This window comes from Volvox carteri (assembly GCF_000143455.1).
Source record: "Volvox carteri f. nagariensis unplaced genomic scaffold VOLCAscaffold_73, whole genome shotgun sequence".
In the NCBI taxonomy this organism is placed as follows: domain Eukaryota; kingdom Viridiplantae; phylum Chlorophyta; class Chlorophyceae; order Chlamydomonadales; family Volvocaceae; genus Volvox; species Volvox carteri.
Genome location: NW_003307616.1, coordinates 63522 through 89705, shown reverse-complemented (window position 1 = coordinate 89705; position 26184 = coordinate 63522). Strand labels below are relative to the sequence as shown.

Genomic DNA, 26184 nt, shown 5'->3' with positions numbered 1-26184 from the left:
CCTTTCCAAATCCAAATCCTATAACAACAGCTAGGACGGCCTTTGGAAAAGTTTGGGGAAAGGTGATGTCGTTCGTGTTAGTTAGTTGCCTCGCCACACAAACATTATGTGAACAGCAAAGATAAAAAATATTTACTATAATAAGGTGTGTAGATTCAGGTAGACTGTAACATACTAGATGCGGACTCAGCCGTTCTTTAGTTCCACGTTTTCCCATATTATTCCGACAGCCATAGAAAGCTGCTACCTGTAACATTGCCGTCTTTTTCAGTTATAAGTACGCCTTATACTGTTTTAGTCAGACCGTGTTGTTGTTGTCCATCGCTGGTCAAATTATTGTTCACGAAGTACCTAATGCTTCGCGGGCATCAATGCACGTGGAGGTGCCCAGCATCATGAGCGTTTGTGAATAAATATAGATGAGCTCCTATGCGGAGTTCCACCAGCAGCAAGGTGGACTGCTTGCCGCCGATTCTCGAAACCATGGTTACGCGGACCTCTATCTGCAGCAGCAGGCAGAGGCAGCAGCAAGCAGACGATCTTTACCAAGTGAGCTGCGTCACTTGGAAGTAGCATTCAGCTTTGCACCGGCGCCGATGCCCTGTTGAATGTTTGCAACGGCGTGTAGGCTTCCACCCGCGGCAAGCAGCAGAGGCTGCCTCCAGGCGCTCCTACTCAAACGATCAGTATAGGGTGGTCGTGTCAGCAGTGGATGAGGGGCTTGCACGGCGGCCATCGTCAGCACTGTCCCCAGGACACCAGGAGCTTGGTAGCTACGCGGCTATTGCCGCGGCTACTGCCGCAGCTACTGCCGTGGCCATTTCTTCAACTGGGGTGGAAAGCCCTGCCGGGCAAAAGTCAAAAGGGTTAGGAAATGCCGAGTCACAATCGCCGTCGCCACGGCAACGGCTGGACCCAAGCGTGTCGAGGTATGCTCGCTCGCAGGGCTAATGAGGGTTTAGGACAGTGCCTTGAAGCGAGATGATGTACAGGTACAATAAATAGATCTGGAATCGTGGCATTAGGCGCAAGGGATCTGATGTGGCGCTTTGACCCCATGATACATTCATTACTGCTTCATGGCACAAGCATCCAGGTGATGGGGCCCCCCGGTGCTGCACGTGGCGGGCCTCAGGCCCGCCACTACCATCCTCGCGCAGGCAACGGCCATGCGTTCTTCCAGACTGAAGCAGCTGGCACAGCGGCAGCAACAAACGCAGCTGCCGCAACCCACATCCGCTCCTGCGCGGCGGACTAGCAGGCAGCAAGTGCGGCTGTCTGCTGTCCTGCAGCAGGCTCCACATCTATACGACAGACAGAGGTTGTCGGCTGTGGAGCGCTTCATAGATAGGATTGATGCACTTCCAGCCCGCTACACAGAGGCGCAGGTGGGGACGACGGAAGGGTTTGCGAAAAAACGGAGGACATTCCGGGTGTGGGGCTTCCTTGAGCACAGCGCTTGTGGAGATGCTTTCGGGGCGAATATGGTTCTGCGGCCTGGTATGCCAGAGGTCATAGAGGTCTCGTAGGTTGCGAGGTGGCGAAAGCTGCCAAACCTTACTGGTCGGATGCCTGCGTGATCCGCAATTGACATGCATTCTTAGATGAAGACGCAGAAGTAGGCTAAACATACAAGACGAGGCTAAGGGAGATCAGCCGCAATGCTGGACCTAGAGGACAAACCCAGTTGGCAAATGCTGCAAGTGTTGGACTGCACTTGTCGGAACCTGACAGTCAGGTTTTTATGCCTACCTGTAAACACCTGTTCCACGGTGCCGTGAAGGTGGTGTTCCTCAGCAAGAACTCCCTCACCAGCGTTGCCGGCCTGGAGCAGTTCCGTCAACTGCGTGTGCTGGGTCTCGCCGACAACCTACTGGCCGACCCGGAGCAACTGGAAATGCTGGCATCGGCCTGCCCCGGCCTGGAAGCACTGTCGCTGGAAGGAAACCCAATTGCATACGTGCCATATTACAGGTCGGTGAAGAACCGCAGGGGTCCCTGAAAGGGGTGTGCACAAGGTGGTGCGTGGTGTATGTCTGAAAATTGTGCCAAGCTTGGCTACTGTACAAGATTTACGTGTTGCTCTTCGGCCAGCGGGCTGTCATTGGTCTTGGGCAGCCCCGGGGGCTGTGGATGGCGGGTGCAATGATGCGCCCTCGATGCCATCGCCTTCTCCGGGTGACCTATGCAGATCTCGCGTGCTACTTGCGCTGCCTGGCCTCAAGTCCCTTGACGGCCGGCCCATCACGGAGGAGGAGCGTGCCGGCGCTCCCGCAGCGGTGGCTGCGGAAGAGGCCACGATGGCGGTCCTGTTGCGCAACGCTTGTGAAGTGCACAAGATGGTGCGTCTGGCTAGGATTATTGCGCAGCTGCCGCAGTGCACGGCCCCAGCGGATGAACGACGCCCTCGGTTGATCTCCTCCTAGTTCCACGTTGACCAGGCCAAGTGACCGCATCCACACGAATCCGCACGAACTCTGAATGTGACTTGAATTTTCGTGGGTTCGTAGACTTCTCACCAGATGCGAGCAATGGTGCGAACCGCTATCATGAACCCACGGTTCTCCGTGTTTCACTGGGGTCGCCAGGACCTGGCCACAGCCGCCGTCAATCCGTACCGCTGCAATCACCCCCTGCAGGCAAGTGTGGTTCAGAAAGCACAGTTGCACATGGAGCTGTTGCATGTAATGCACAGCAAAGGCGCGGTGATGCGGCGTGTCGAGGCGCTGGGCGACGCCGCGACCGCAACCGTGGGCCGCAGCCTGTCGCGGCTGGTGGACATGTGGGATTACGAGGCGCTCCTGACCGCAGAGGTTCGTGAGGGAAAAGCTTGAGCAAGCTCACCGGCGAACACCCTCCTGGCTGCCTCTGTTGGCTAGGTCTGTGTTGCTCGAAGCTGTGCCCCAGCACTTAAGAGCTGGAAATGCGGCCGTGCTTTTTTCCTTGTCCCAGCATGGTTACCTTTTTGCTTGTGCGTCTGTATCCCTCCCTTGTGCGTCTGTATCCCTCCCAAGGAACGGCGCAAGATCCGGGGCGCCTTACTGCGCGAGGTCGGCCGCATGTACCGACAGCTCAGGGCGCAGCAGCCAGTGGCATCACGGGCGCTGCCAACATGGGAAGAGGCCTTTGCTCAGGTATTGACCAGTCGTGCTCTCGGCTTGCTTGCTCTCGCGCCAAGTGCCAGCCGTCAAGCATGTACATGGCAGGGCAGCTTATCTTGTGCCTGCAAAAAACCTCAAAGAAACCCCCATCACCTATTCCTGTCTGGCACTGGAATCGCCTGAAAACTGGCTGTTCAGGATTCCTGGTCAATTAAATTAATTCTATTTCCATTACACAAATGGATTTCCTAGGGAGGAAATGGAACTTTCCTCATGAACCTTTCACTGCAGGTCATGACGGCCCAGCAGCAGACCACGGCCATGCTGCTAGACCTGATGACGCAGTGTCAGTTAGCTATTGATGAGCTTGTGCGGACCATGGCAGCGCCCCTGGGACACAGAACCAACGACGCGCCTGTGGGGGCAGACGGCGGTGTTGGCATGGGCGGCAGTGAAGGGCGTGACTCGGCGCGCGCATTGTTGTTGCGCGAGGCGGAAGCAGACGAAGAACGGCACCGGGCGATGCGGCGGGAGCGTGAGGAGGTCCTGGCGGAGTTCAGGTGGGCTGCGAACTGACACAAGTTATGCTGTTAACCAAGCGCCCGCGCTTGCACAGTGTCTTTCGGTTTGTGAGGCTTTGCGACCTGCGGCGCCCTTTCTTCCAAACTGCTCAGGGACACTGCACTGAAGCATTTGCGCGGTAGTCCAGTGCGCCCGGCGCTGCGGTCGGTCCTAAAGTCCTCGCTCAAGCGCACAATGCAACCACCACCCAAGCACGGTTACGAGGGCGATGCTGAAAGCGGCAGCGACAATGACGGCAGGCATTCACCGTCGCACTCCGCCCCGCCCAAATGGCAGTCCGCGCGCTCCTCGCCTCCGGCGCCCGAGGCCGTGGAGCGGCTTATGCGCGCGAGGCGAGGTATTGCGCCAGCCCGTGTCACTGCCTCGAGTTTTGGTTCAGGTCCCAATGCAAGGCGCCAAGACCAAGCCGCGGCCCAGGCTGCAAAGAACCTCGCGGCGCCGCAGCCCCAGCAGCAGCAACAACAGCCCTCGGGCCGCCCATCTGGCGTGATGGCTTCCACAGATGCCACCAGCACAAGCGCTCGAACTGTAGGGAGGCCCATGTCGGCTGAGCCTGTCCCCATGCGCCATCGAGCCCAGCAGCAGCGTGGTGGCTCTGTAGAGCTGGCGTCTACAGCCAAGGCGCATGCCACTGCGGGTGGCGGATCAGGCTCAGCTGCAGGTTTGTCGGCATCAAGTGGCCACCGGCGGGCTAAGTCAGTGGATGCAGCTACGCTGACTGGGCGCAGCGTCGTCGGCGACGGTGGGCGCACGTCGTCCGCATCCAGCAGTCGGGCTCTGCTGCGGCAGCGACGGCGGTCGGCTCCGGGCTCCCCGAATAAGGCAAGACTTTTCCCTGGCGGGTACCCTGCTCAGTGCAGACGCGGCACACGCGATGTGATTCAGAGCACGGCTGCACTGAGGGACGGCAACTGCTTGTTGCACTTCGCCAGCCATTGCGTGGCAGGGGTTGCGTTAGTACTGGGATGGAAAAGTCACGTGCGCAAGAAGTTGGCAGACCCGCTCCCTTAGAAGACATGATCCGTCTTGCCTGCGCATCAGGCTCAACAGTTATGCAGAGAGACCTGTCAGGGTCGAAAATCCTTCCGATGGTGGAAGGTAAAGTGCCCCTAGTCGATGGACGGTGGTGACCTGGGATAAAGTTGACTTGCGAGCTGACCAGGAATGGTGTTGGGCCGCTGTCAATCCGGCAGATTCCGTTGGATGCCGGTGGTGGGTGTTGAACCTGAGCGATCCACTGAGGAGTTGACTAGGGTGACTAAATGAGGATGCCCCGAAATACTGGGGAAGGCTGGGTTTCGCCGGGTAGTGGCCACGAGTGAAGATATGCCCCCCCTGTCCCACAGTCATGCCCCAAGTTTTGGCAATGTTACGTGATGCAGGACATGGTGTCGCCTTCGTCCCCTTTGGAGAGGCCCGTGTGGAGGCCAGCAGGCGGCAAACCAGGTACGGCGCCGTACCCCAGAGCCTGATGCTTTCCGCTATGGCTTGCGTGCTGTTGTACACGCCTTTGGCTGATTACTCATAAATGGCACAATGAAGGAGACTGCTCAAATCTCCTTTTTCCGGCGCATGGCATTAGGAGGCGTTGCGCCCTACTAACTAGGTTAACAGATTAACAGATTACCACCAGAGGGTTACTGAGGCACCCATGCATGCGCCCCACAGATAGCGGGCGTTCCCCGACCTCGCCAGCAGACTTTAAGGACGCGGCACATGCCGTAGAGCGTGCTATGCGAGAGCTGAGAGCGCGCACCCAGGAGGTCGCCGGCACAAGTCCAGAGCGCATCCGCGAGCTGGCCGCCGCCACCGCTGCCGTGGCCGCTGCTACAGCTGCCGCTGGGATGGAGGGCGCTGCATCCGGCTCGCCAACTTCGCGGTCTATACTGCCTAATCGTGGTATCACCACCTCTCCGATGATCCTTGGCCGGCGACACCACCACGCCGCGGCTGCTAACGCTGCGCCAATGCCACCGTATTTTGCAGCTGTGGGACGACTACCGGACCAGGACGTGAACCAGCCTGCACACCAGGCGCGGAGGTCATTGCAGGATGCACTCTTGGGAACAGCCACATCACGTCCTGCTCCACTGCACCCAGCAAATAGCATGGAGGGGTACGGGATCCACGCGCCACGTTCTCCTAGATCAAGGCTTAGGGCTTCCTCTCCAGGTCCTCCTGGATTGCATGGAAGGGTTGTCGGCACCAGCGCTCCCCCAGTCGCTGCGTCTGCGCGGATCGACGATCTGAAGCGTGAGGTGGAGGAGTCTGCGCATGAGACGGCACGGCTGCGCCAGATTGCGGCGATGGCATCCATGCCGCTTCCGCAGAAGCTGGGCCTTGGCGAGGATCCCGCCTCCGCGTCCGCGTGGCCAGCACAGGCGCCACCTTGGCTTGCAGCCCCCACTGCGGACCTAGCCCCTGTGAATGGCGCGTCACAAGGCGGCGCCGGCGGCAGGTTTCCTCCTGACTTCATGCCGCCGTTGTCATCTCACTACCCAGGGCAATCACCTGGACCAGAGTACTTCTGGCAGGGCCATAGTACTTCACCGGCGGGTCCATCAGCGCCATGGTACCCTCTAGGTGCATCCTGGAGCGGGACGGCGGGGCACGGGCTTACTCAGTCACCACACGAGGACTTAACGCTCCGGCCGCGGGAGTGGAACACCGCGGCCCAGAACGAGCAGGCAGCCAGTCCGCTGCCGCAGCCGCAGATGCCGCCTCCCTCACTGCAGCCGCATCGCGGCTCCTGGTCAGGTCCCGGTCCTGTGGGCAGCATGCCAACGCCATATGCTCTTAGCAGGACGGCGGGGATAGAAGGCTCCGGTGCGGGCTTCGTAGATCTATACCCGGCAGCGCTGAGGCCTGTTGACCAGGGTCAGGCGCCGCCGCCGCATCAGCGGCAGCCGCAGACGATGAGTGCACTATGGGGTGGGCCGCCACCTGGCGGCACCGGCCCTGGCGGGGGCGGCAACGTAGTATTGCCGCATGACCACAGCCAGAAGTGGGGTCCAGGTGGCGCCGGCGCAACCTACGAAGCCTCTTCGGCCATGCCCGGGGCACAGCACCAGCAGCGGTACCCCCTGCCACAGACGCAATCTCGTGATGACGGGCGCTGGGGAAGCGATGGCTCGCTGCCGCAGGTTGGTCTGCCCACGACCTCGCCAGCCAGCGCCTGGCCAGCCGCCGGGGGTGGTGGGGCCGCGATGGGGCCGCTGCAGCAAGCGCAGCAGCTGCCGCAGGATTCAGGGCACGGTTTTCAAGGGAGACAGTCCGTAGGACACCAGGCCGGCGCGAGCGGGACTCTAGAACAGCCTCATGTGCCGCGGCAGCAGCCTACCGCACAACATCGCGGCCCCATGCAACTTCGGCTGCAGCCACCGTCGTTCCCGGCCGGGCCCGGCACTGCACCGCTGCTACATGGCGCTGCACTACAGGGGTATCAGTCGCCGCCACGGCCACCACCGCCGGCGCCGTTTCAACCGCAGTTGCAGCAACCTCACCGCGGCCTTTCCTCCAGCTCCCGGTATCTCGATGATGCCCTACCGCCACAGGACTCCCGTGTGCCGACCTGGCCGCATGATGCCGCATACGGCACTGCAGACCAGCTGGCAAACCGCAGTGGGCTATTCCCGTCGCCGCAGCTTTCAGAAGCGTACGCTGCGGCATCGGCGCCGCCGGCACCTGACGGTTTGGGGCTTCAAACATTTGGTCGTTCTGAACAGGTGACCCTGGGCGACTTTAACTTGATGCGGGCCAGTGTAGACGCGGTCGCGCCTGGCAGCATGCAGCCCTCTGCAACAGGCACACCGAGCTACAGCCAGCAGGCAGACAACGTGACGCGTGGATTTCCGTTCCAGCCGTTTGCTTCGTCGGCTGATGGAGTGCACTCGGAGCAGCCATCGGGGGTCGTCGATACGCCATGGCTGCAGGGGCCGCCTCTCCTGCAGCCGCTGCAGTCAGGTGAAGGTTAGAGCTCCGGGCGGGGCTTTGGGTAGCCAGGTGACACCTTGCGCTAGGTGGTGTGAGCACCAGATACATATTTCTGGTGCTCTCTCTGTCATGCTTATAGTTTGGATGTTGGCTAAGGAATGAAGCGTGATAACACATCTTCCACGCGGAGTTACGGGTCTCGGGGCACCCGTCTGGTGGTCTCGGGGCACCCGTCTGGTGGTCTCGGGGCACCCGTCTGGTGGTCTCGGGGCACCCGTCTGGTGGTCTCGGGGCACCCGTCTGGTGGTCTCGGGGCGCCCGTCTGGTGGTCTCGGGGCGCCCGTCTGGTGGTCTCGGGGCACCCGTCTGGTGGTCTCGGGGCGCCCGTCTGGTGGTCTCGGGGCACCCGTCTGGTGGTCTCGGGGCGCCCGTCTGGTGGTCTCGGGGCACCCGTCTGGTACTGATTCTGGCTGCTACGATTATCGGCATGTGCGGGCACGGCGTAGTCCTCATATGTCTGTGGTGGCTTGTTTCCTTGCCGTGCTTGTAGCAATGGTACTGTTACAATAGTACTGTTGCAATAGTACTGTTACTTGTGGCGTATGCTTTCCGCAGGTCTAGAGCTATTGCGCCCGCAGACCGCAGCCTCCATGGCAACGCCCGCAATCACCTTGCGTGGCCCACCAGGCACGATTGGCACTGTCGCGACGGCCGCACCGTCCGTCACAACCGTAGTGAGTGTTGTGGACGAAGGGCCCAGCGGCGGCGGCGGCGGCGGGGGCGGCTCCACTCGAGTGGATGTACAGGAAGTCCTTGGCGAGGATAGCACCGGCTCCAAGGACCAACATATTCACCTGCATATCCATCCACCACCCGTCCAGGTGAGTACGACAGGTGTTTCCCGTTTGGCCAACAGGACTTTGTCGTGGGCAGGCAGCTAGCCACAGGGACATGGAAGCAGAAGTTCACAAGGAAGGATAAAGGTTAAAGGTTGCAACGGAAAGCGCGCTGCTAAGGAGCCGCTGGTGCGGTTAGGGCAACGTGGCTCAGTTGATGCATCGCACGCACCGCCTCCTCCTGTGCGCTCCGCGTCTAAACAAACATGATCGTGCCAAGCATACCTTGAACTCTTAAACTCGTCATGCCTTCACCAGAAATCCAGACCTGTGCATTGGGGGATGCAAAGTGATGAAGTTGTCCTTTTGCGGCGAAATCCTCAGGTGCCGGCCACCACCGGTACGGACGCTTCCACACCCCAGCTTTTCCTTCAATCGGCGCCGGAACTTCGGCGCAGCGCCACGCATCCCGTCATCACCTCCATTCCAGCGCCACCGCCAACAGACGGCATCGCTCCCGCGTCCAGCATCAGTCTTCTAGTGCAACCTGGCTCACCACTGCACGAGGCTCTCTCAGTAGGTAACCTGGTGTACGAGCGGATCGAGAGGATCAAACCCGCAGGGCGCCCCGGCTCGCCTGATACCTTGCGGGAAACACGCTCCGCAGTGACTGGGCCGATGGGTGTGACCTTCGCCTCGCTTGACGACGAGCGCGACGGAAGGCCCTCACGCAAGGGCGGCTATGGACGCAGCGCCAAGGCTGGTGAGGCGCCTCGTGAAGGCGGTGGTGGTAGTGGGAGCGGCCGACGTTGCCGTGACGAACAGCCCGGATTCGGGTATAGTCGCCGCGATGACGACAACGACGATGACGACGGTAGCGGTGGTGACGGGGGCAGCCATAGCAGCGGCGGCGGCAGCCATGATCCGGGTCGGATCGGAAGGCCTGGCGAAGCTGTCAGAGGCAACGGTGGAGGGAGTCCCCGTACAGGACCCAGCGCAGGCAGCCGCTCCAACCAAGGCAAGCGGACACGCAATGCCATGCCTACGCATAGCCAGGATGCTGTAAGCGACGGCGAAGACGATGGCCTGAACGACACGGAGCTGACAAGGGACGACGGCGATGATGAGCACCTACGTGATGATCGGTATCATGACAGTGACAGTGCTAGCGACGACCGGCCAGGCGCGGATAATAATCGTGGGGCCAGAGCCACCGGTCGCGGTCCGAGACCATCAGGACGTCAAGGGCCAGGAGACAATAAGCATCGAGGCAACCAGGAGAACCGTAGTCCAGACGCAATGGGCCGGGGCGGCTCACTGTCCGCTAAGGTGCTGCAGCGGCAGGTAAGCGAAGTGGTGTAGCGTTACCGCTCCATAGGAACCCCAAAGCGTCAACTGCATTGCTGTGGCGGCATTGCCGTCCGCGTGGCGGGTGCATGACGGCATCGGCGCGCGTCGATATGGGCGTGTTGTGGTTCCTTGCACTGCGGCGCGCTCGTAGCCAGCTCGTTGCATGGTTAATCGAAAGCTGTTAACTGAGAGGCTTATGGGTCTCAACCTTCGGTTCTGGATGCAAAGCAGCTCGAATGCCTTTTCTCGCCACGTTGTTGTTGCCGGCAGGCCAGTCTATTCGGTATACAGTGCTGTGCATTCATTCCAGCTTGTTAATCCATTCCAACTCACGGAAAGGCTGCCTACCGAAAGGCGTACGGGTCTTAGCCAAAAGGGCGTGATGCGTGACGTCACGCATCCCAACGCATCTCGCTGCAACCACTGTGCACATGCTGACATGCTTGTTGATGGACACCGTCTCCTCCCACCTTCGCTGTCACAGTACGCCTCCCTGGAGCGCCAGCTTGCCGAACAAACTGCCATAAACGCCGCCCTCACCGGCCAGCTGCAGCAGCTGCAAAGCCTCGTGCCGCCAGCGGTGCTGCCACAGCACGCTCTACAGCAGGAGGCTCCACGGCAGGCTGAAAACGCAAATCCACAGCATGACGACGGGTACGGCCTGCAGACGGATTCCTGGACATCTAGCAGTCCACGTGTCGCCGTGCCGGGCGCCGTCGGCCGGTCCAGCGACACCGACGGCAGCGGCATCGGTAGCGCCAGCGGCGGCGTCACCAATTCACCCACTCGGCTGCGTCCTTTAATCAGCTCTGTCGGTCTGAGCCCACTCGGCACACCACATCAGGGCCCGACGTCACCCGGCCGTGGCAGCCGCGTTTCTCCGCGTTTACCAGTATGCATCAGCCCCGTCGCCGCCGCAGGATCAGGGTCCAGCCCCCGCGAGGATGACTCCATGCACTCGACATTGTTGCTGCTGCCGGAGGGCGCCACCCAGGGCTCCTCTCGACCCACGGCTAGGGACCCAGACCGGCTGTCCCCTCGACCGCCTGGCCAATCGCCACGTGCTGCGGGTCGCCTGCAACCAATAGAGGAACAGTTGCTCCGGAACCGCGCCATACAGGAGCAGATCACCCGACTGGGCGAGCAGCTGGCAGGCACGGCTGCCTCGGCTGCCAGCCTGGAGTTACCGCCAGAGCTGGCGGCCACTTTGGCGGGCCTGGCAACCTCGGTAAGGCCAGTGGCGGTTGCGAGTAGGCTAACCAAACATGCCACGCAGTTGACGAATTTCAAACACTGTTCCGGTCGTTTACCTTTGACGATGGGTGTCCTCAAACTTGTCAATGGATTTTACACTCTTACTCTGTTCGCATTCTAATCTAGTCCATTAGAGAGGGTTATCAAGGAGTTTTGACAGGGATTAAATTCCCGGCCCTACCTGCAGTGCCCCCCCTGACGCATCCAAACTGCCACGCAGAGCTCGCCTCTGCCCTCTGGCTCGCTGCGCGCCCTGGAGCAACAGCTTGTGGCCATGACTCTGGAGAAGGAGGCCGTGGAGCGGCTGCTGGTGCAGGAGCAGGCGGAAGTTCGGATGTTGCAGCAGGAGCTGGGAGTTATGGCGCAGGTGACGGCGGCGCTGGAGGATACACAGGCCCAGCTGCAGGTGGGGGACCGCGCGATGGGCACCTCGACGTGTCTTGGTCGCCAAGGTCGGGTGTTTGGACTGCGTTGGGGTGCGAGCGCCAAGGGAGCCTAAACAGGCCATGAATGCTAGGCCTTGAGGTCAGCACATTTAAACTCGTATGTCCACACACCGCAGAACCCGGCATGTGACTGCACTTTCCCATCCCCTTTCATGTCTGCTCCCTTAGGAGGCTCGCTTGGCTGTGGCACATCAGCAGCAGGAACTGCAGGAGCGGGACCAGCAACTGGCGGCCAGCCGCCAAAGAGAGGTCCAGCTAATGGAGGAGCTGGCCGCCGAGCAAAAAAGGGTGAGGGTTCTTTCCGATTGTCCCAAGCTAGAAACACGATTCCCACGCATGCCTTTCACACACAGCCCCACGTGCTTCACCAGGGGAGCTTCATCGGTGCAGCTTAACTGCACATCGTCGCTGCACACGTAAGAACCCACAGATAGACTGGTCCTGACGCCGCCGCTCCGGACACATGCAATGTGTACCCTTACCAGGTTGCAAGTCAAGTGGTCGCCATTGCGAGTTACTTCGAGCAGCAGTTTGAGGAAACCCGTGCGGCAATTGTCGCCGAGCTTCAAGACCAGGTCAGGACTGTTCGGTTGTCCTGTTGCCCGAGCATACCGGGAGGTTAATCCAAGTATGTGCAGGGTCCGTGCCTGCTCCGAGTCGATTGAACCTACAGTTAGTGACAATTGACAACACCACGACCTTGCGGTGCAGGTAATGGCCATGCCTGCTGGTCGCGGTGGCTTCCAGCTATCGTCCGTATCGCAGCCCCGCTACAGCCTCCAGGCCTACACCGATTCTCAGCCGGAATATATACGTACGGATATCAAGTCACCGATGCCTGACCTCTGTAGTGAACTGCCATCGCAGCTGTCGCAAGGTGACACCCTCAGTGTGAGCCAAACCGCGCAAGCACTTGACGAGCAGCTTTCCTCTCGAACCGCTTCGGGTGGCCGCACTGACCTAGGATCCCAGCTCGCGGGCTCGCTCTCGGCTCATTTGCTGGGCACACGGCGCAGTGTCCAGCACAGCGACGATGCGGCAGCACCGACGGACAACCTAGCGCCTGATGCAGCCTTTGCGACCCTGCCGGAGGCGCTACGCTTGGAACTTGAAGCGCAGGTCGCGAGCGCACGTGCCAGTCTTGCATCCCAAGTTGCCGAGGCTCTCCGGGAGGACATCCTGCATCAGTTGGAGACCCGGCACTCTGCCCCGGTGCACACGTCGTCCTCTGGGCACTCACGGCTCCAAGACGCGTTCGAGGCAGAGCACGCGGCGCAGCTGGCCGTCATGCGCGCTGACCACACCATGCAGATGGAGATTATGCGTGCACGCCATGCAGCGCAGGTGGAGGAGCTGCTGGCGGAGAGGGTGGTGCAGCCGGGTGCCATCCGGGAAGAGTACGCGGCCCAGCTGGAACACGTGCGCGCAGAGCATGCCAAGCAATTAGAGGAGCTGCATGCGCGCCACGCTGCGCAGGTAGAGGAGCTGTTGGCGGAACGTGCAAGGGAGCCCGAGGCCCTGCGCGCAGAGCATGCGGCCAAGGTGATAGCAATGCGTGCAGAACACAGCAGGCAGATGGAGGCCCTTCGTGCTGAACACATGGACCAGCTGGAAGAGCTGATGGTAGAACGGTCAAGGCAGCCCGCGGCACTGCGGGCGGAGCACGCAGCCAAGCTGGCGGCTCTGCGCGCTGAGCATACCGGCCAGATGGAGGCGCTGCGGTCAGAGCATGCCGCGCGGATGGAGGTACTGCTGGCGGAACGTGCGACACAGCCCGAGGCGATGAGGGCAGAGCACGCCTCACAGCTGGCAGCACTGCGTGCGGAGCATGCGAAGCAGATGGAGATCCTGCGCTCGGAGCATGCCAAGGAGGTAGGAGTTCTGCTGGCAGAACGTGCCGCGCTGCCAGAGGCGCTGCGTGCGGAGCACGCGGCTCAGCTAGAAGGTATCCGGAGCGAGCATGCTGCGAGGCTGGGGGCTCTGCGGGCTGACCACGCGACGCAGATGGAGACTATGCGTGCCAGCCACGCCGCGCAGCTTGGGGCATTGCTTGCGGAACGCGTGATACAGCCAGATGCTTTCAAGGCAGAGCACGCCGTCGAGCTAGCAGCTCTACGCGCGGACCACGCGAAACAGATGGAAGCCATGCGCGCCGAGCATGGAAAGCAGATGGAGGAGCTGGCAGAGGAGCGCGCCATGCAGCAGCGCGATACGCTGCGCACGGAGCACGCCGCGCAGCTGGCATCCCTGCACGCAGAGCACACAAAGCAGATGGAGGCAATGCGGGCGGAGCTGACCTCGCAGATCGAGACCCTGCTCGCCGAACGGAAAACTGTCTCACAGGTGCTACGTGACGAGCACGCAATGCAGCTGGAGGCCATCCGGGCCGGCCACGCCTCGCAGCTGACGGCCCAGAACGCGGAGCATGCGAAGCAGCTGGAGATGCTGCGTGCAGAGCATGCTAAGCAGATGCAGCGGCTGCTTCTTGAGCATGCAGCCCAGCCGGAGGTCATACGTGCGGGCTACTCCACACAGGCCGCGGCTCTGCGCGCCGAGCATGCAATGCAGATGGAAGCCCTGCGTGCCGAGCACGCGGCCGTGCTAGCGGACAAGGAGCGGCTGCGCGCCGTTGCGGCAGCAGCTCACGAGCAGCAACTACAGGAGTTGCGCACCGGGCACCAAAAGCGCGTGGAGGATCTGGCGGCGCAGACTCGGGAGCGCCTGCAGCGGCAGGAGGCAGAGCAGCGCGCAGCAATGGCGGCGGTGATGGAGGACCATCAGGCGCAGCTTGCGCGGCACACACGCCGGCTCGACGAACTCCTGGCGCGCCACAAGCAGCAGCTGGACGAACTGGCGGATGCCAACCGCCGCCAGCTGGAGGAGGTCCGGCGGCAGGGTGAGAAGCTGCTGGCAGAGGGGCGGAGCGCGGCGGAGCGCGGTGGAGCGGAGGCAGCGGCAGCGCACGAGAAGGCGGTGGCGGAACTGGCAGGCAGGCTCCGCTCGGCGGAGGCGGCAAGGGCTTCGGCAGAGGCGGCACGGCGAGAGGGCGAGGCAGCCCGTGCGGCATTGCAGACGCAGCTGGACGAGGTGCTGACGCAGCTGGGCAAGGAGCGCACTGTGGGCAGTGAGCTGCGCGGCCGAAATCAGGCGCTGGAGGTGGCCGAGATTGAAATTAGGCGGCGGATGCAAGGGCTCCTGGCGCCACAGGAGCTCGGCTGGCGACGCGAAATGGAAGCGTAAGTTTTAGGAAATGTTTTGGGCTGGCAACTGCGGGTCTTGCGGCGTTTTAGTAGATCTTCCATGTGCAGGCGATCAGCGCGGTTTTGGTAAGCAAACCTGTAGGTGCGTCCTGAGCTAGGGAAGGAAGTAATCAAACAGAGGGGAAAAGAACCAAACCCGCCTTTCGTCGCTGTTTAATCCCACTATAATAGACCGGTGCAACATTTCCACCTTCAACGTGCTGTCTGCTCGCCGGATGCTTGCATAACCGCAGGGAGAAGCTCGGCAGCCGCTTCCTTCTGCGCCGCGTGCTGGGCCATTGGGCTACCAACGCGCGCCTCTCCCGACGCCATAGCCATCAGGTTGCCGTCATTGTGGAGCTTCGTCGTCGCAGGGTGTGCCGACAAGCGCTGCACCACTGGCGCACGACCGTGCTGCGTACCAAGGTGCTCCGTGCTCTCCTCAGAGCGAACGAGGTATCGTTGATGCGGCGGGCGCTGGTATCGCTTAAGGCACAGACACTTCACCACAGGTACAAGCCTCAACTTGGAAGTTTATGGTTTTTATGGTTTCCTGGTTTTCTCTTGAGCTGGGGCAGCCCTTTGCCACCGCACGCCGGATGTCCGTAGAGCCTGAGCTTTTACGCTACTGCGCGCTGTAAGACGCCAATGCCCGTCCATATTTTGAGGAGTCCACCGCCCTCCTCAATAACGGCCAGCTTGCCAGCTTGCCAGCTTGGCTTGCGTTAAATTGTTACATTACCTTTGTTGGACAAGGCCTTGGATTGTCTGATTCATGGTAATTTGTCCCCGATTGCAGGCGAAAGGCCCGCGCCATCTCGATTGCCGTTTCGCACTGGTCCGTGCGGCAGCTGTCCCGTTGCCTTGAGGCATGGCGCCAGCTGCACCGCATGCACGCCCGTGCGGCCGCGTACTCCGACCCGGCCGCGGTGCGGGCGGCGATCACGCACCATAGCAGTTTGGCCCTGCGGGCGGTCCTGGGGGCGTGGCACCAGCATGTGTACCAGACCCAAATGCCCAAGGTAGGAAGGTAGCATGGTTACAGGAACGGAAGAGGGCGATAAGGGAATAGGAGAGCATTTGGTGGCGAACCGATGGCTACAAGTATGTATAGATGGCTGCATTCATATAGCCTTGCAGGTGTTGGGCTTCCATTGTCTTAGCCCTTTTACCAGAATCCAGTTGCTTGGTACTTTGCCAATCCCAGCGCTCTGCTTCATCTCTCGCATCTTCTCTCTGCCATGTTCCTCGCGTTCGCAGACACAGCGGCGGCGCCGCGCTGCACATGTGTACAGGCGGCGGCTGCTCCGGAAGGCAATGGCTTGCTTTGCGCAGCAGGCCGAGCGACGCGCCTTGAAGTGTAGCCAGCTGGCTCGCAGCACCCGAAGGTAGGCTGGAAAAGGTCTGTCGATACAACTTGCTGCACTCCGCGATGATGCTGGACGCACCCGACGATAACCCTACAGAAAGGCATGCCGCCTGACCGCGCCCAGGGCCTACCACTCGCTGTTCCACTCATATTGAGCTCTTTCCTTCCCTTGGGAGCTTTGTAGTTACGCTTGGCATCGCCTTAATTCATATGGCTGCGCGCCCTCGCGAGGTTAACGTTCCCCTTGCATGCACGCTCCCCTTGCACGGACTGTGTCACGACCCAATGCCACCCTGTTCAGGCATCGTTTCTCGGTCCTAAACCGCGCCTTTTCCTGCTGGATGCGCTACTTGGATAGCACCCGGAGAAAGCGGTCGCTCTTGAGCATGGCTGACCTGCAGTATGGCCACGCTGTGGTGCAGCGTTGGCGCCGCGCGGCAGCCCGCAGAAGGGCGCTGCGGCTGGGCTTGGCGGCTCTGCAGGCCAGGTACTTTGCGTGCGTTAGGAATCCTAACGACGTATCCTCGCAGTCGTTCCGCGTAGCACTTTGCCGTGCGAGGGTTTTGTCAGTGTGATCGCCGGATTGTCATGAAGGCTTAGGGTTTTATGCACTGCGTCCGGTTTCATTCACAAGAAAATAGGCGGCGAATGTCATATATTGGTGCTTCACTTCCTATCCTGAACCGTCTTGGCGCCGGCCATGCAACCATCTCGCAGCGGCGGCATCCGTCGCCTGCGCACGTTTTGGGGACGGTGGCGTGCATTCATCCTTCGCCGGCGTCAGGCGGTGCTAGCCTTGAGGCTGGCTTCCGAGCACCACAGGGGCGCGCTAATGTGGCGATGCGTATCCGCCTGGCTGCATCTAGCAAAGCAGTCAGCAGCACGGCAGCTGCACATCAAGGGCATGCGGGAGTACCAGCGCATGATGCAGGTGCGGCGGCCCGGGCTGGCTTGGAAGCCTGACTACCACAATTCGTGTCAGTTCATAAAAAAAGTACTAAGAAAGAATGAATCTCGCACTCGCAATACACAGCGGTGCTGAGCTTTGACATTTGACACGGCGCGCCGCCGCGTGACCAGGCCGTCCCTAAAACAGTTCGGATCCTAACAACCCAGAGCCCCTGTCAAGTGAACCATCAGTCTAAACAGCTTGTGGTAATTACAGCGTATCCACCCAGGCCCAGAAGCGCTCTGGCACCCGACGCTGCGGCCTCGCACAGCGGAGCTTGGAGCCATCTGCCCGTCTATGCCGCAACGTCCTCTTTGCAACCCCCTATTGCCTTTCACATTACCTTCAAGCTTCATGACCCACGGACCTGTTCATTCACAGGCTGCGCTGCGTTGGCAGCGCTTGGTGGCGACGGGTCGGCGGCAGCAGGCGGTTGTTGACCGGGCAGTCCGGATGTACCGGCACCGGGTGTTGGCGGCCACGCAGCGCGCGGTGCTGCGCCACTGGCGGGCGGCCGTTGATGACCGGCGGGGCCTGCTGCGTTCCGCCGCCGTGAGCTTCGTGCACGCCTACCTATCCATCTGGCGGAGGAAGGTGCTGATAGCGTGGCACCTGTGAGTCAGCAATAGCGGCTGCTGCGGCTCACTTTGGGACGGTAGGAAAGATATTCTCGGTGCTCGTCTACAAAGTACTACACAGTATATGGCGAACCCGTTTATTGCAGTAGTTGACGTGTTGTGTGGTTGTTACAGTGAGCTCCACATGACGTATCTCGTTTGTAGTCCTTGTGCTCTGCGCTAACTCACTCATGGATGTGCGACGTGTTGGTCAACTGGAACAGAGCGGGTGTGCGGCCCCTGCCGAAGCGGCATAGCCAGCGGCCCAAGCACGTTTCATGCATCATCATCACATTCGGCATCCCTCACGCCGCCTTGCTGGCTGCTAGCGGGTTCCACCATGGTTGTAAACATGCGTCCCTCCGGTCGACGGCTCGTTGCACTTCGCAGGGTGGCGAGCCGTGCTGCCGGCGAGCGGGGGATTGAGGAGGCCCTTGAGCTGCGGAGGGCTTTGGAACGCAACGAGGGGGCCATGCGGCAGGTGTCCGCCAGGTTGGAGGCGGTGGGCGCGGAAAGTGCTGAGCTACTGGAGCAGCTCAAAGAGGTGCGTCCTTTTTTACAAGTTGTTAGGCATGAGGTGGAGGAAATAGTCAAATAGTCCCCCGGGGCCCCTGCCAGAGTCCCAGCATGGCAAGGAGACGGCAGCGCACCTCATTGAAGAGGCCATTAAAGGAGGGGTTCGGGTCCGCGTTTCCTGGACGCGAAGCCTACTCCGTCCCACACCTCTTCCTTTGCCTCCCCGAGTAATATGGTGTGTTGTGCCAAGGCCCGCCTAAGGCCGGTCTGCACCAGGAGCGCAGATTATTTGAAATACGATGCATGTTTGTGCCATGTCTGTGCTAGGGTCTTATCCGTGCGCTGCGCTTTGCCCTCACCGCCATTGATTTGGCTTTGCGCTGCAGGCTCAGTCGGAGGTGTTGGTGCTTCGGCAGCAGCTAAGTGAATCAGAGAAACGGCTGGGGGAGGCGATGGAGGCGCTGGCCACCGCGGAACGAGAGCTGGAGGTAAGGATGAGACGGACAGGGTGCGGTGTGCACATTGGCAATACGTCTGCATTGTCAGGTTGGCGAGGAGGGGGTGTGAATGAACCCGAGAAGACCGGAGTACCAAGTGCAAATCCGGAATGCATATCGTTGAAAGGATCAGGCGTGGGACAGGAGTGGGCGAGACAGCGGACTTGGTGCGGGTGTAAGCCCTCTGGTGCGCTCTGTGCCCGCAGGCCCAAGGCGCCGGCCTGGCTACTCGTGCAGACAAGATTGCGAGCCTGGAAGCGGAGCGCGACATGCTGCTGGATAGAGTAAACACGTTGCGACAACAGGTGTGGCGGTGTGCTGCATCCTCTCTGTTCCCTCTCATCGTAGTTAGTTCCGTAAAGGCTCTACTTCAGAAAGCCAGAGATACGAAACGGGAAGGGACAAAGAGCAAGGGCTGAGTTCCACCATTCCCCGAGGAAAGGCGACGCGGTCGCGTAAACGCGGTGTATCCGCCCTACGGTTGAACGCTGAGGCTGATCCCGCCCGCACCGAACAAGGGCAGGGCAAGGACGTCTTGGAGGCGCCGTCATGCTCTCTCTCTCCCGCACGGTCGTCTCCTTCACGGCTTTTTGCCGATGTCGATGACTGGTATACACCTGGTCCTCCGCACCCTGGCATCCTGACAACCCGCCGTGGTGCCGGGTGTCACGCAGGTGTCCTCCGGAGAGGTGTCGGTTGCGTCGCTGCAGGAGCAGGCCTCCTCGCTGCAGCGCACCCTGGCAGCAGCACAGGGCACCGTAAAGGAGCTGAACCTCAAGATGCAGCAACAGGTGTGAGCACTTGGGATTTCGGGCACTTGGACGTAGTCACTGACTGGAGCGAGGATTTTAGTATTTCTGGTCAGCGATGATTGGATCACGTGACAGGCAAGGAATCCGAATCAGCCGCCGACTCTATGCTTCGGCTCAGCTCACTAAAGCTCGTGTGCCGGGCCTCACCTCCGACCCTCCTGACACGCATGTCTTCAGGCCGCCCACTACGAGGAGCAGCTGCTGGCTGCTAGGGATGAGGCGTCGCTAGCTAGGCGTGAGGCAGGCAGCCTGGCGGCGACGGCGTCGAGGCTGGAGCAGCAAGCCACGGATAGCGAGGCGCAGCTGCGGGCAATGCGGACGGGTCATGAGGCGCTAGTGGCATCCCTGCGTCAGGTGTGTGTGCCGGGCTGGCTGCTGGTAGGGTGCGGTTGGGCGTAAGGGCCGATGACTTCTTGAAAAACTCCTTGTAAACTCGGTTACATTTTAGGCAGGATTATCGGCCTCGCCTGTTTCGACCCGTGATTTGCGGTATATATCGTCTATGGGCCCAGGGCTTTGACGGACACCCCCGTATTCGTGCGGAACTTGTAAACTTCTAAACTCGTACCTACACACCACGCCCTCCACCTTTCATTTTCCTCCGCGCACCCACTTTTCCTTTGCTCTACAGGAGCTGCGCGCCCGGGATGTCCACATCATGGCTCTCAACCAGCAGCAACAACAGCACCGCGACGCCGCCGCGCTGTCCAGACCCGCAACCTCCGTTGCCCGGCCGCCCAATGCCGTCTTCTCGCCGCGGCCTTTGGGCGCTGACCCTCGCTCGCGCTCCGGAGGGGGCGGCTTCGCATCAGCACGTGGCGCCGAAAGAGAACACCATCCCAGGCGCTCATCAGCGGGTGGCCATGACGTCGGGTACTTGGGCCATATGGGCGTGGGCCATATGGGCGTGGGCGGCGTGGATGCTGCAGCAGTCGTGGCCGAGGAATCGTCGTTGCTGGATGGGTGGGAGATGGCTCGTGACGGCGGTGGGCGGCAGCGGCCGCTCTTCGAGCCGTCCATGCTTTGCCCGTCGACCACGGCGGCTGGTGGCACCTCGGCGCGCCACGAGTCTCGGCCCTGGTCGAGTGCAGGGGAGCGCACCAGCAGAAGAGCAGCATCGGCGGCTGGTGCGCTGCTACGCAATACGTCCCTGCTGCATGCACGGCCCCCGGCCGCGCCACCGGTAGCGTTACCGCAGCATCCCACCAGCGCTGCAATGGCTGCAGAGGGCGTGTGGTCAGACAGTCCCCGCTTTGCCATCGCGTCCGAAGCCCTCGCAGGAGCAGCTGCTGCTGAGTGCTCAGCTGCTGCTGTCGCAGCTGAAGCTGCGGCAATAGAGCCATCGGCGCCTGTGCTGGCAGCGCAGCATTCCGTCCAGCTACCTGCGGAATCTTCTGCACTAGAGTGGCCGCAGCCGCAGGGCTCACATCCCGCCGGGGCCATCCGAGCCGAGTACCACGACGACGGCAATGGCGATGAACTGCCACCGCCAGGCCAGCACCGCGGCGCGTCCGGGGCGTTTCGACGGCTGCAGGCCGCCGAGGCCGCGCTCCTAGCCACGGAGGAGGAGTTCCAGCGTCGACGTTCGCAGATCCTCAATTTGGGCCCGGCGACCCTGGCTGCGGATGCCGCTACCGCTTCCAGCGGTGTTGGCGGGTGCTTGCAGTCGCAGCGTTCCCTGTCTCCCCGGCTGCCGTCCGGCTCCCAGGACAGGGTCACCGCGGACGGCCATGGGAGTGGGCGTGTGCTGGGCCCCTCACAGCTGCGAGCCCCGCATCGATCCGTGCCGGGGACGAGTGAGGCAAATGGCCGAGGTCGGGAGGAGTGGCCTGGAGAGGCTGAGGACGCCGCGGCGGGGCATCCTGGCGCAGGGAGGTCGCTGCGCCACTCCACCAGCGATCTTCCTGACCGACCAGGGGGCAGCCTGCAAGGCATCGGGGAGCGACTCGCTACCTTGCCACTGCGTCAGGGTGCGGCTTGGGAGCGCGAGCTACAGCCGCAGCACGCGCCCGTGCCCCCGATGCGGCGGCACACGTCGACCGATCCGGGCGTCGTCAATGCAGGCAGCGGTAGCACCCCCGCCGGCGCTGCCGCCGGAGACAACGATGGCGGTGTGCTGCAAGCGCAGCTTCAGCAGCAAGTGGATCTGAACAACCTGACCGCCGGTATCGTGGGCACCCTGTCTAACCTGCGGGAGGCCCTCAGGTCGCAGAGCAGGGCCCCCACGCCGCCGCCGCTGCCCTTGCCGCCGCCGCAGCGGGCGGCACAACAGTTGGCGCCATCACTTGGGACCGCGACTGCGCAAGCCGGCTCTGGTGGCGGGTGTGCCGCTGCAGCTGCGGCTGGGCTGAGCACCGCGGGCGCAGTAGCTGCGTCAGCGGCCCCACGCACCGCTGCCGCGCACCAGGCTACCATCACCGCACCGTCGCTGCACTCCAGCGCAGCGGGATCCGTTGCCGCCTCGGAAGCGGGCATGCGGAGTTGTGCTGCCAGTGGCAATGGTAGCGTGGCCGGTGACGACGAAATCGAGATGACGCTGCGGGACTTGCTGCGGGCTGCCGTGCCGCTGCCGCCACCGCTGCAGGCCACGACTGCACGGCAACTTCAGCAGCAGGCTTCCCAACAGCACGAGGTGGCTCCTTCCATGGCTCCACAGCAGCACCAGCAGCAGCAGCAGGTGTTGCCCACCGAGGGCGCCAGCGGTGATACCGCTCGGGTTACCGACGCCGCTGAGCTCCTGTCCCGCAGCTTGGCGTCGCTGCTGAGTGCTGCTGCTGACGCCGCCGCTGCGAGTGGAAGCAATAGCGGCGGCTGCGCTGCGCCGTCCCTGGATTCACGGACTTCCGGCGCTTCCAGCCTCCTGACATGGCTGCCGGCCTCGGCGCCTGGGGAAGGGGATCTGGACCTCGGTCCTTACGCGCAGCCTGCTGCCCTGCGAAGCAATGCTGCCGCCGTCGTTGTCCCAACACGTGGTAGAGGCGGGGGCAGCTTCGCGGAGCCGCCGGCTGCAGCTTTGGCAAGCGGCATGCTCCCCGTTCTTCAGCGCGTGGTGGCGGCACCGGAGCGAGGTCATGAACTATACACTCGCATCGGCTCACATGTGGCGTCCGTGTTGGAAGAGCTGACGGGGCCGGCATCTGGCGGCAAGAGCAGCAGCAGCGCTCCAGCGGGTGTGCCCTTGGTGCTGACATCGCTGCGGAAGGTGGTGGGCATGGTGCCGGAGGAGGACGGATGCTCTACCTTCCACGCGGATGCATACTGAGGTGCATGACCAGAGGAAGAGGAGGAGGAGGCACACCATCTCTCCGCAATGGTGAAAGGGTGTGGGCCCGTGGGTATTCATGTCGAATGTATCAATAGAGGCCCTAGTCACCTGGAAAGTACTTAGGCGGTGAGGGCGTATCGAAGCGTCAAGGAACTGTGCGTGAAGGTTGGGTCCGATGGCTAAAAATCTGTGGCGTGGTTTGAAAAAGGGGCCTTTTTGTGGTTGGGGACTCGCAAGGCGTGAGTACAGGAACGATGTAGCCGGCCAGGCGACGCGCAACAACGATGTGAAGCCCTGGGAAGGCCAGCGGCGGCGCGCGGACGCGCTAATGTGGAATTTACACGTCACCTAGAGTTTCGCACGACTGGATTGGGAGGTGGATTTCCAACGGCGTGCGGGCCTCTTGAGGTATACGTCATCCGCGTTAACGTGAACCAGTACGCAAAGTGTGACAAAGAATGTTTGTGTCTCTGTCTGTTCAACTCGATCGGTGGTTGGGGCACTCTCCGGCGTGGCTGGCATCACCCAGGTTATGGGAATCATAATCATAATCGCAAGGGCCATTCCTGCACAAGACACGATTATCGGCTGCACCACTCCTAATTACGGGTATGCCCAGCGGCCTGCTCGTGCAGCGGGCGAGTGAGCAATTCTAGGTTAGTAATGGGCTTAGTTTAGTAATAGGCCTCGATATTTCCTCTGCAACTCAGGAGGCGCCATGACGTCTTCAGCACCGCCAATTCGGCCCAGACAGGTCAGCTGTGAAATGTGTCGCTTTCCTATTTTAAGTCCAAACTGTGTATAGATTACGATGCAAGTTGGAGCACGCGATATTGTCTACTCACTTGGCGAACGGAAAGCATAGAATGGATTATAAAAAAAGGGACCAGTTCACACCCAATTGGAGTTCACACCCCTTCGCGCACATCTCCACAGCACTATACCTCCTGGCAATCCAAGGCCCTGTCCGTGTGGGCCCTCTCTCCCACCCCCAACCCAACCCCCAGCATCACACCCTGCACCTGGAACAATGTTCGAACCCAGAGTTCGAACGATACGCAACGATACCATCACACCTATCAATACACCACGCATGAAGCAGTCCGGGGCCGCCAGTGCAGCGACCGCGCCGTATCCAAGCACCGTGAAACCATAGGTTCGTCGTTGGGGGCCTACAGCCCTGGAAGGTTCATCCGCGGACACCATCCGCGGACACCGGGGCCCCCCCGCTCTTGCCCCCTCCTCTTTCAGCCAAGTAAAGTGCACACGCGGTTCGCCCTTCGCCACTCACCCACTACTACTACTACTTTACCACACCCACACCCGCGCACAGCCGGGTCCGGTCCGTGAGCCACAGAGTACAGGCGCTGTTTCGGCGCCGAACTGACGGACTCTCTCCCGCCCCTCCCTCCTATCTCCATAGCCCGAACTTAGCCGCGTACGTTTAAGCGACGCGTTGCAACCAAGCCCTTCTCTATCGCAGTCCTCTCACCCTCTCACCTCACAGACCCTCCATCCGGTGACTACTACCCCGAACTACCACACCTCACTTCTCCCACGCCACAGCGCAATTCCCCCCTGCACAATCCCTACTTAGGGACCGGACCACCTCCTCACCCCCTCACTGCACATGTGAAGGTGGACTGACGTTCCCGTGCTGCTGCTGCAGCTGAGACTCCAGGCTCCGAATCCGGTCCATCAGCCACTGCTCCCGATCACTAGCAGGAACTATCCCCGTCAGGGAGCCCCGCGGCGATACAGGAGGGGCCTTGCTCCCGTTTCCGTTTCCGTTCCCATTCCCAGCCCCAGAACTGCTGCTAAAGCTGTAAGTCACCGCCGCCATGGCCGCCCCATTGCTGTTGGCACCGCCGCCATTACTGCTGCTGCTCGTGCTAGCTTCACTAGCGCTGGCGGGGCCCGCCGGCGCCGCATTGAAGGTGGGGCCAGCGTTGGGCCGGAACCCCGTCTTCTCCATGGCGAGCTTCATGGCCTGGTCCAAGTCGGCGATGAGGTCTTTCGCGTCTTCAATGCCAGCGGAGATGCGGACCAGGTCGTCCGGCAGCCCGCGCGCGGCCCGCACATCAGCGGGGATGGAGGCGTGGCTCATGTAGCAGGGCAGGCTGACGAGCGAGTTCACGTTGCCGAAGCTCACCGTCACCTTGAATAGCTGTGTAGCTTCCACAATGATCTGAACAGGAGGGAGGGTGCGGGGTGACAATGCGGGAGGGAGGGAAAAGGGTTAAGACGAACCATTGACGATAGAAGCCGGGTAAAAGGGAGGAAAGCGGCGAGTGGGGGAAGGCGTAGGAGCTGGCGATATGGGGGGGGAGTAAGACGGGGCCGTTTGGCAGGGGCTCCGCCGCCCACAAAACGGCTGCCCACAGAACTGGACCTCCCCACAGATGAGCCGGCAGATGAGCCGGCAAGTGGAAACGGGCGGAAATGAAGGAAGGAAAGCTTACAGCCACTCAAGGCCAAAGCAGAGCCCCGCAAAGCGTAATGTGTGTGGGGGGAGAGGTAACGGGAGAGTGCATACGGCATGACGCTTAAGGCTGCATTCCTGTTGCATCAGGGGTCTCGAACGAAGAGCAGCCGACAAAGACAGGAGCCCTAGTCCCTCTACGCGTGAAGGACGCGAAGGAAGGAAGGACGCATTGGCAACGGCCGCGGCGGCTTCAAGGCGCAACACATCCGCTGCTCCATACAGACCTTCTTCTTTCGCAACCCCCCCAACCCCCACCCCGTCCTGACCTTCACATCGCCCCTCCTGCTGGTGGCGCCCCCACCCCAAAAAAAAAACACACAACCAGCACCCCAACATCCCCCAACACTGCCCCCCCCCCCAATCTTCCCCCACCCCCCCACAACACACCTTGCTCGCCTCCACACTCCCCGTTTCGAAGCTCAGCAGCGATCCCGGCCCACTGGCCTGCCGGAAGTGCAGCGCGTGGCCCGGGTGCTGCGGCAGCCCCGGGTAGTTGACCTTGCGGACCAGGGGGTGGGCCGCCAGGAAGGAGGCAAGCGCGGCGGCGTTGGCGGCGGAGCGCTCCATCCGCAGCGCCATGGTCTTAAGACCCCGCAGCGCCAACCAGCAGTCGAACGGGGCCAGGCCCGCGCCCTCGGCATTCTGGCGGTGTGAAGGAATTCACACGGGGACAAGACCGGGGGGGGGGACCGAGGTGGGAAGGGGGACGTCGTGTCATCGTACGGCGCAAACTGCGGAGAAAACTACTGGAAAACGTTGAAAAGATTGAAATGTCGTCGTCGTCAAAGTACCAAACAGCCCGGAAGGGAAGTGGAGGCGGGTAAGGGTAACATTGATGGAGAATGGGGTTACCATGTACACACACACACTACCACGCAATGCGCAATGCTTGCTTGTCCCTCTTCATCACCACCACGTACACATACACTTGCC

At 61.4% G+C, this 26184-nt stretch overlaps 2 protein-coding genes across 2 annotated transcripts in view; one reads left to right on the top strand and one right to left on the bottom strand.

Annotated features, from left to right (window-relative positions):
- Positions 1 to 483: 483 nt before the first annotated feature.
- VOLCADRAFT_98490 (uncharacterized protein) lies at positions 484 to 22763 on the top strand (the record flags this gene model as incomplete). The annotated part of the gene is made up of 30 exons (XM_002957400.1): positions 484 to 549; positions 1161 to 1388; positions 1784 to 1974; positions 2192 to 2342; positions 2640 to 2813; positions 3015 to 3134; positions 3393 to 3661; positions 3776 to 4661; positions 5030 to 5129; positions 5352 to 7646; positions 8304 to 8497; positions 8876 to 9215; positions 9441 to 9796; positions 10287 to 11030; positions 11277 to 11462; positions 11671 to 11790; positions 11988 to 12077; positions 12214 to 14738; positions 14996 to 15253; positions 15541 to 15763; positions 16002 to 16129; positions 16412 to 16597; positions 16828 to 17041; positions 17441 to 17673; positions 18067 to 18220; positions 18579 to 18680; positions 18896 to 18994; positions 19364 to 19480; positions 19679 to 19855; positions 20133 to 22763. 30 exons carry the CDS (start codon positions 484 to 486, stop codon positions 22761 to 22763), a joined length of 13557 nt encoding a protein of 4518 aa, XP_002957446.1.
- A 1624-nt stretch (positions 22764 to 24387) lies between these two features.
- VOLCADRAFT_68235 (uncharacterized protein) overlaps positions 24388 to 26184 on the bottom strand; it is a gene marked incomplete at both ends in the record, with an annotated part of 2992 nt that continues 1195 nt past the window's right edge. The window contains 2 exons of the mRNA XM_002957355.1: positions 24388 to 24954; positions 25639 to 25893. Of these exons, the coding sequence (XP_002957401.1) occupies positions 24388 to 24954; positions 25639 to 25893 (822 nt within the window). The remainder of the gene's footprint in view (positions 24955 to 25638; positions 25894 to 26184) is intronic.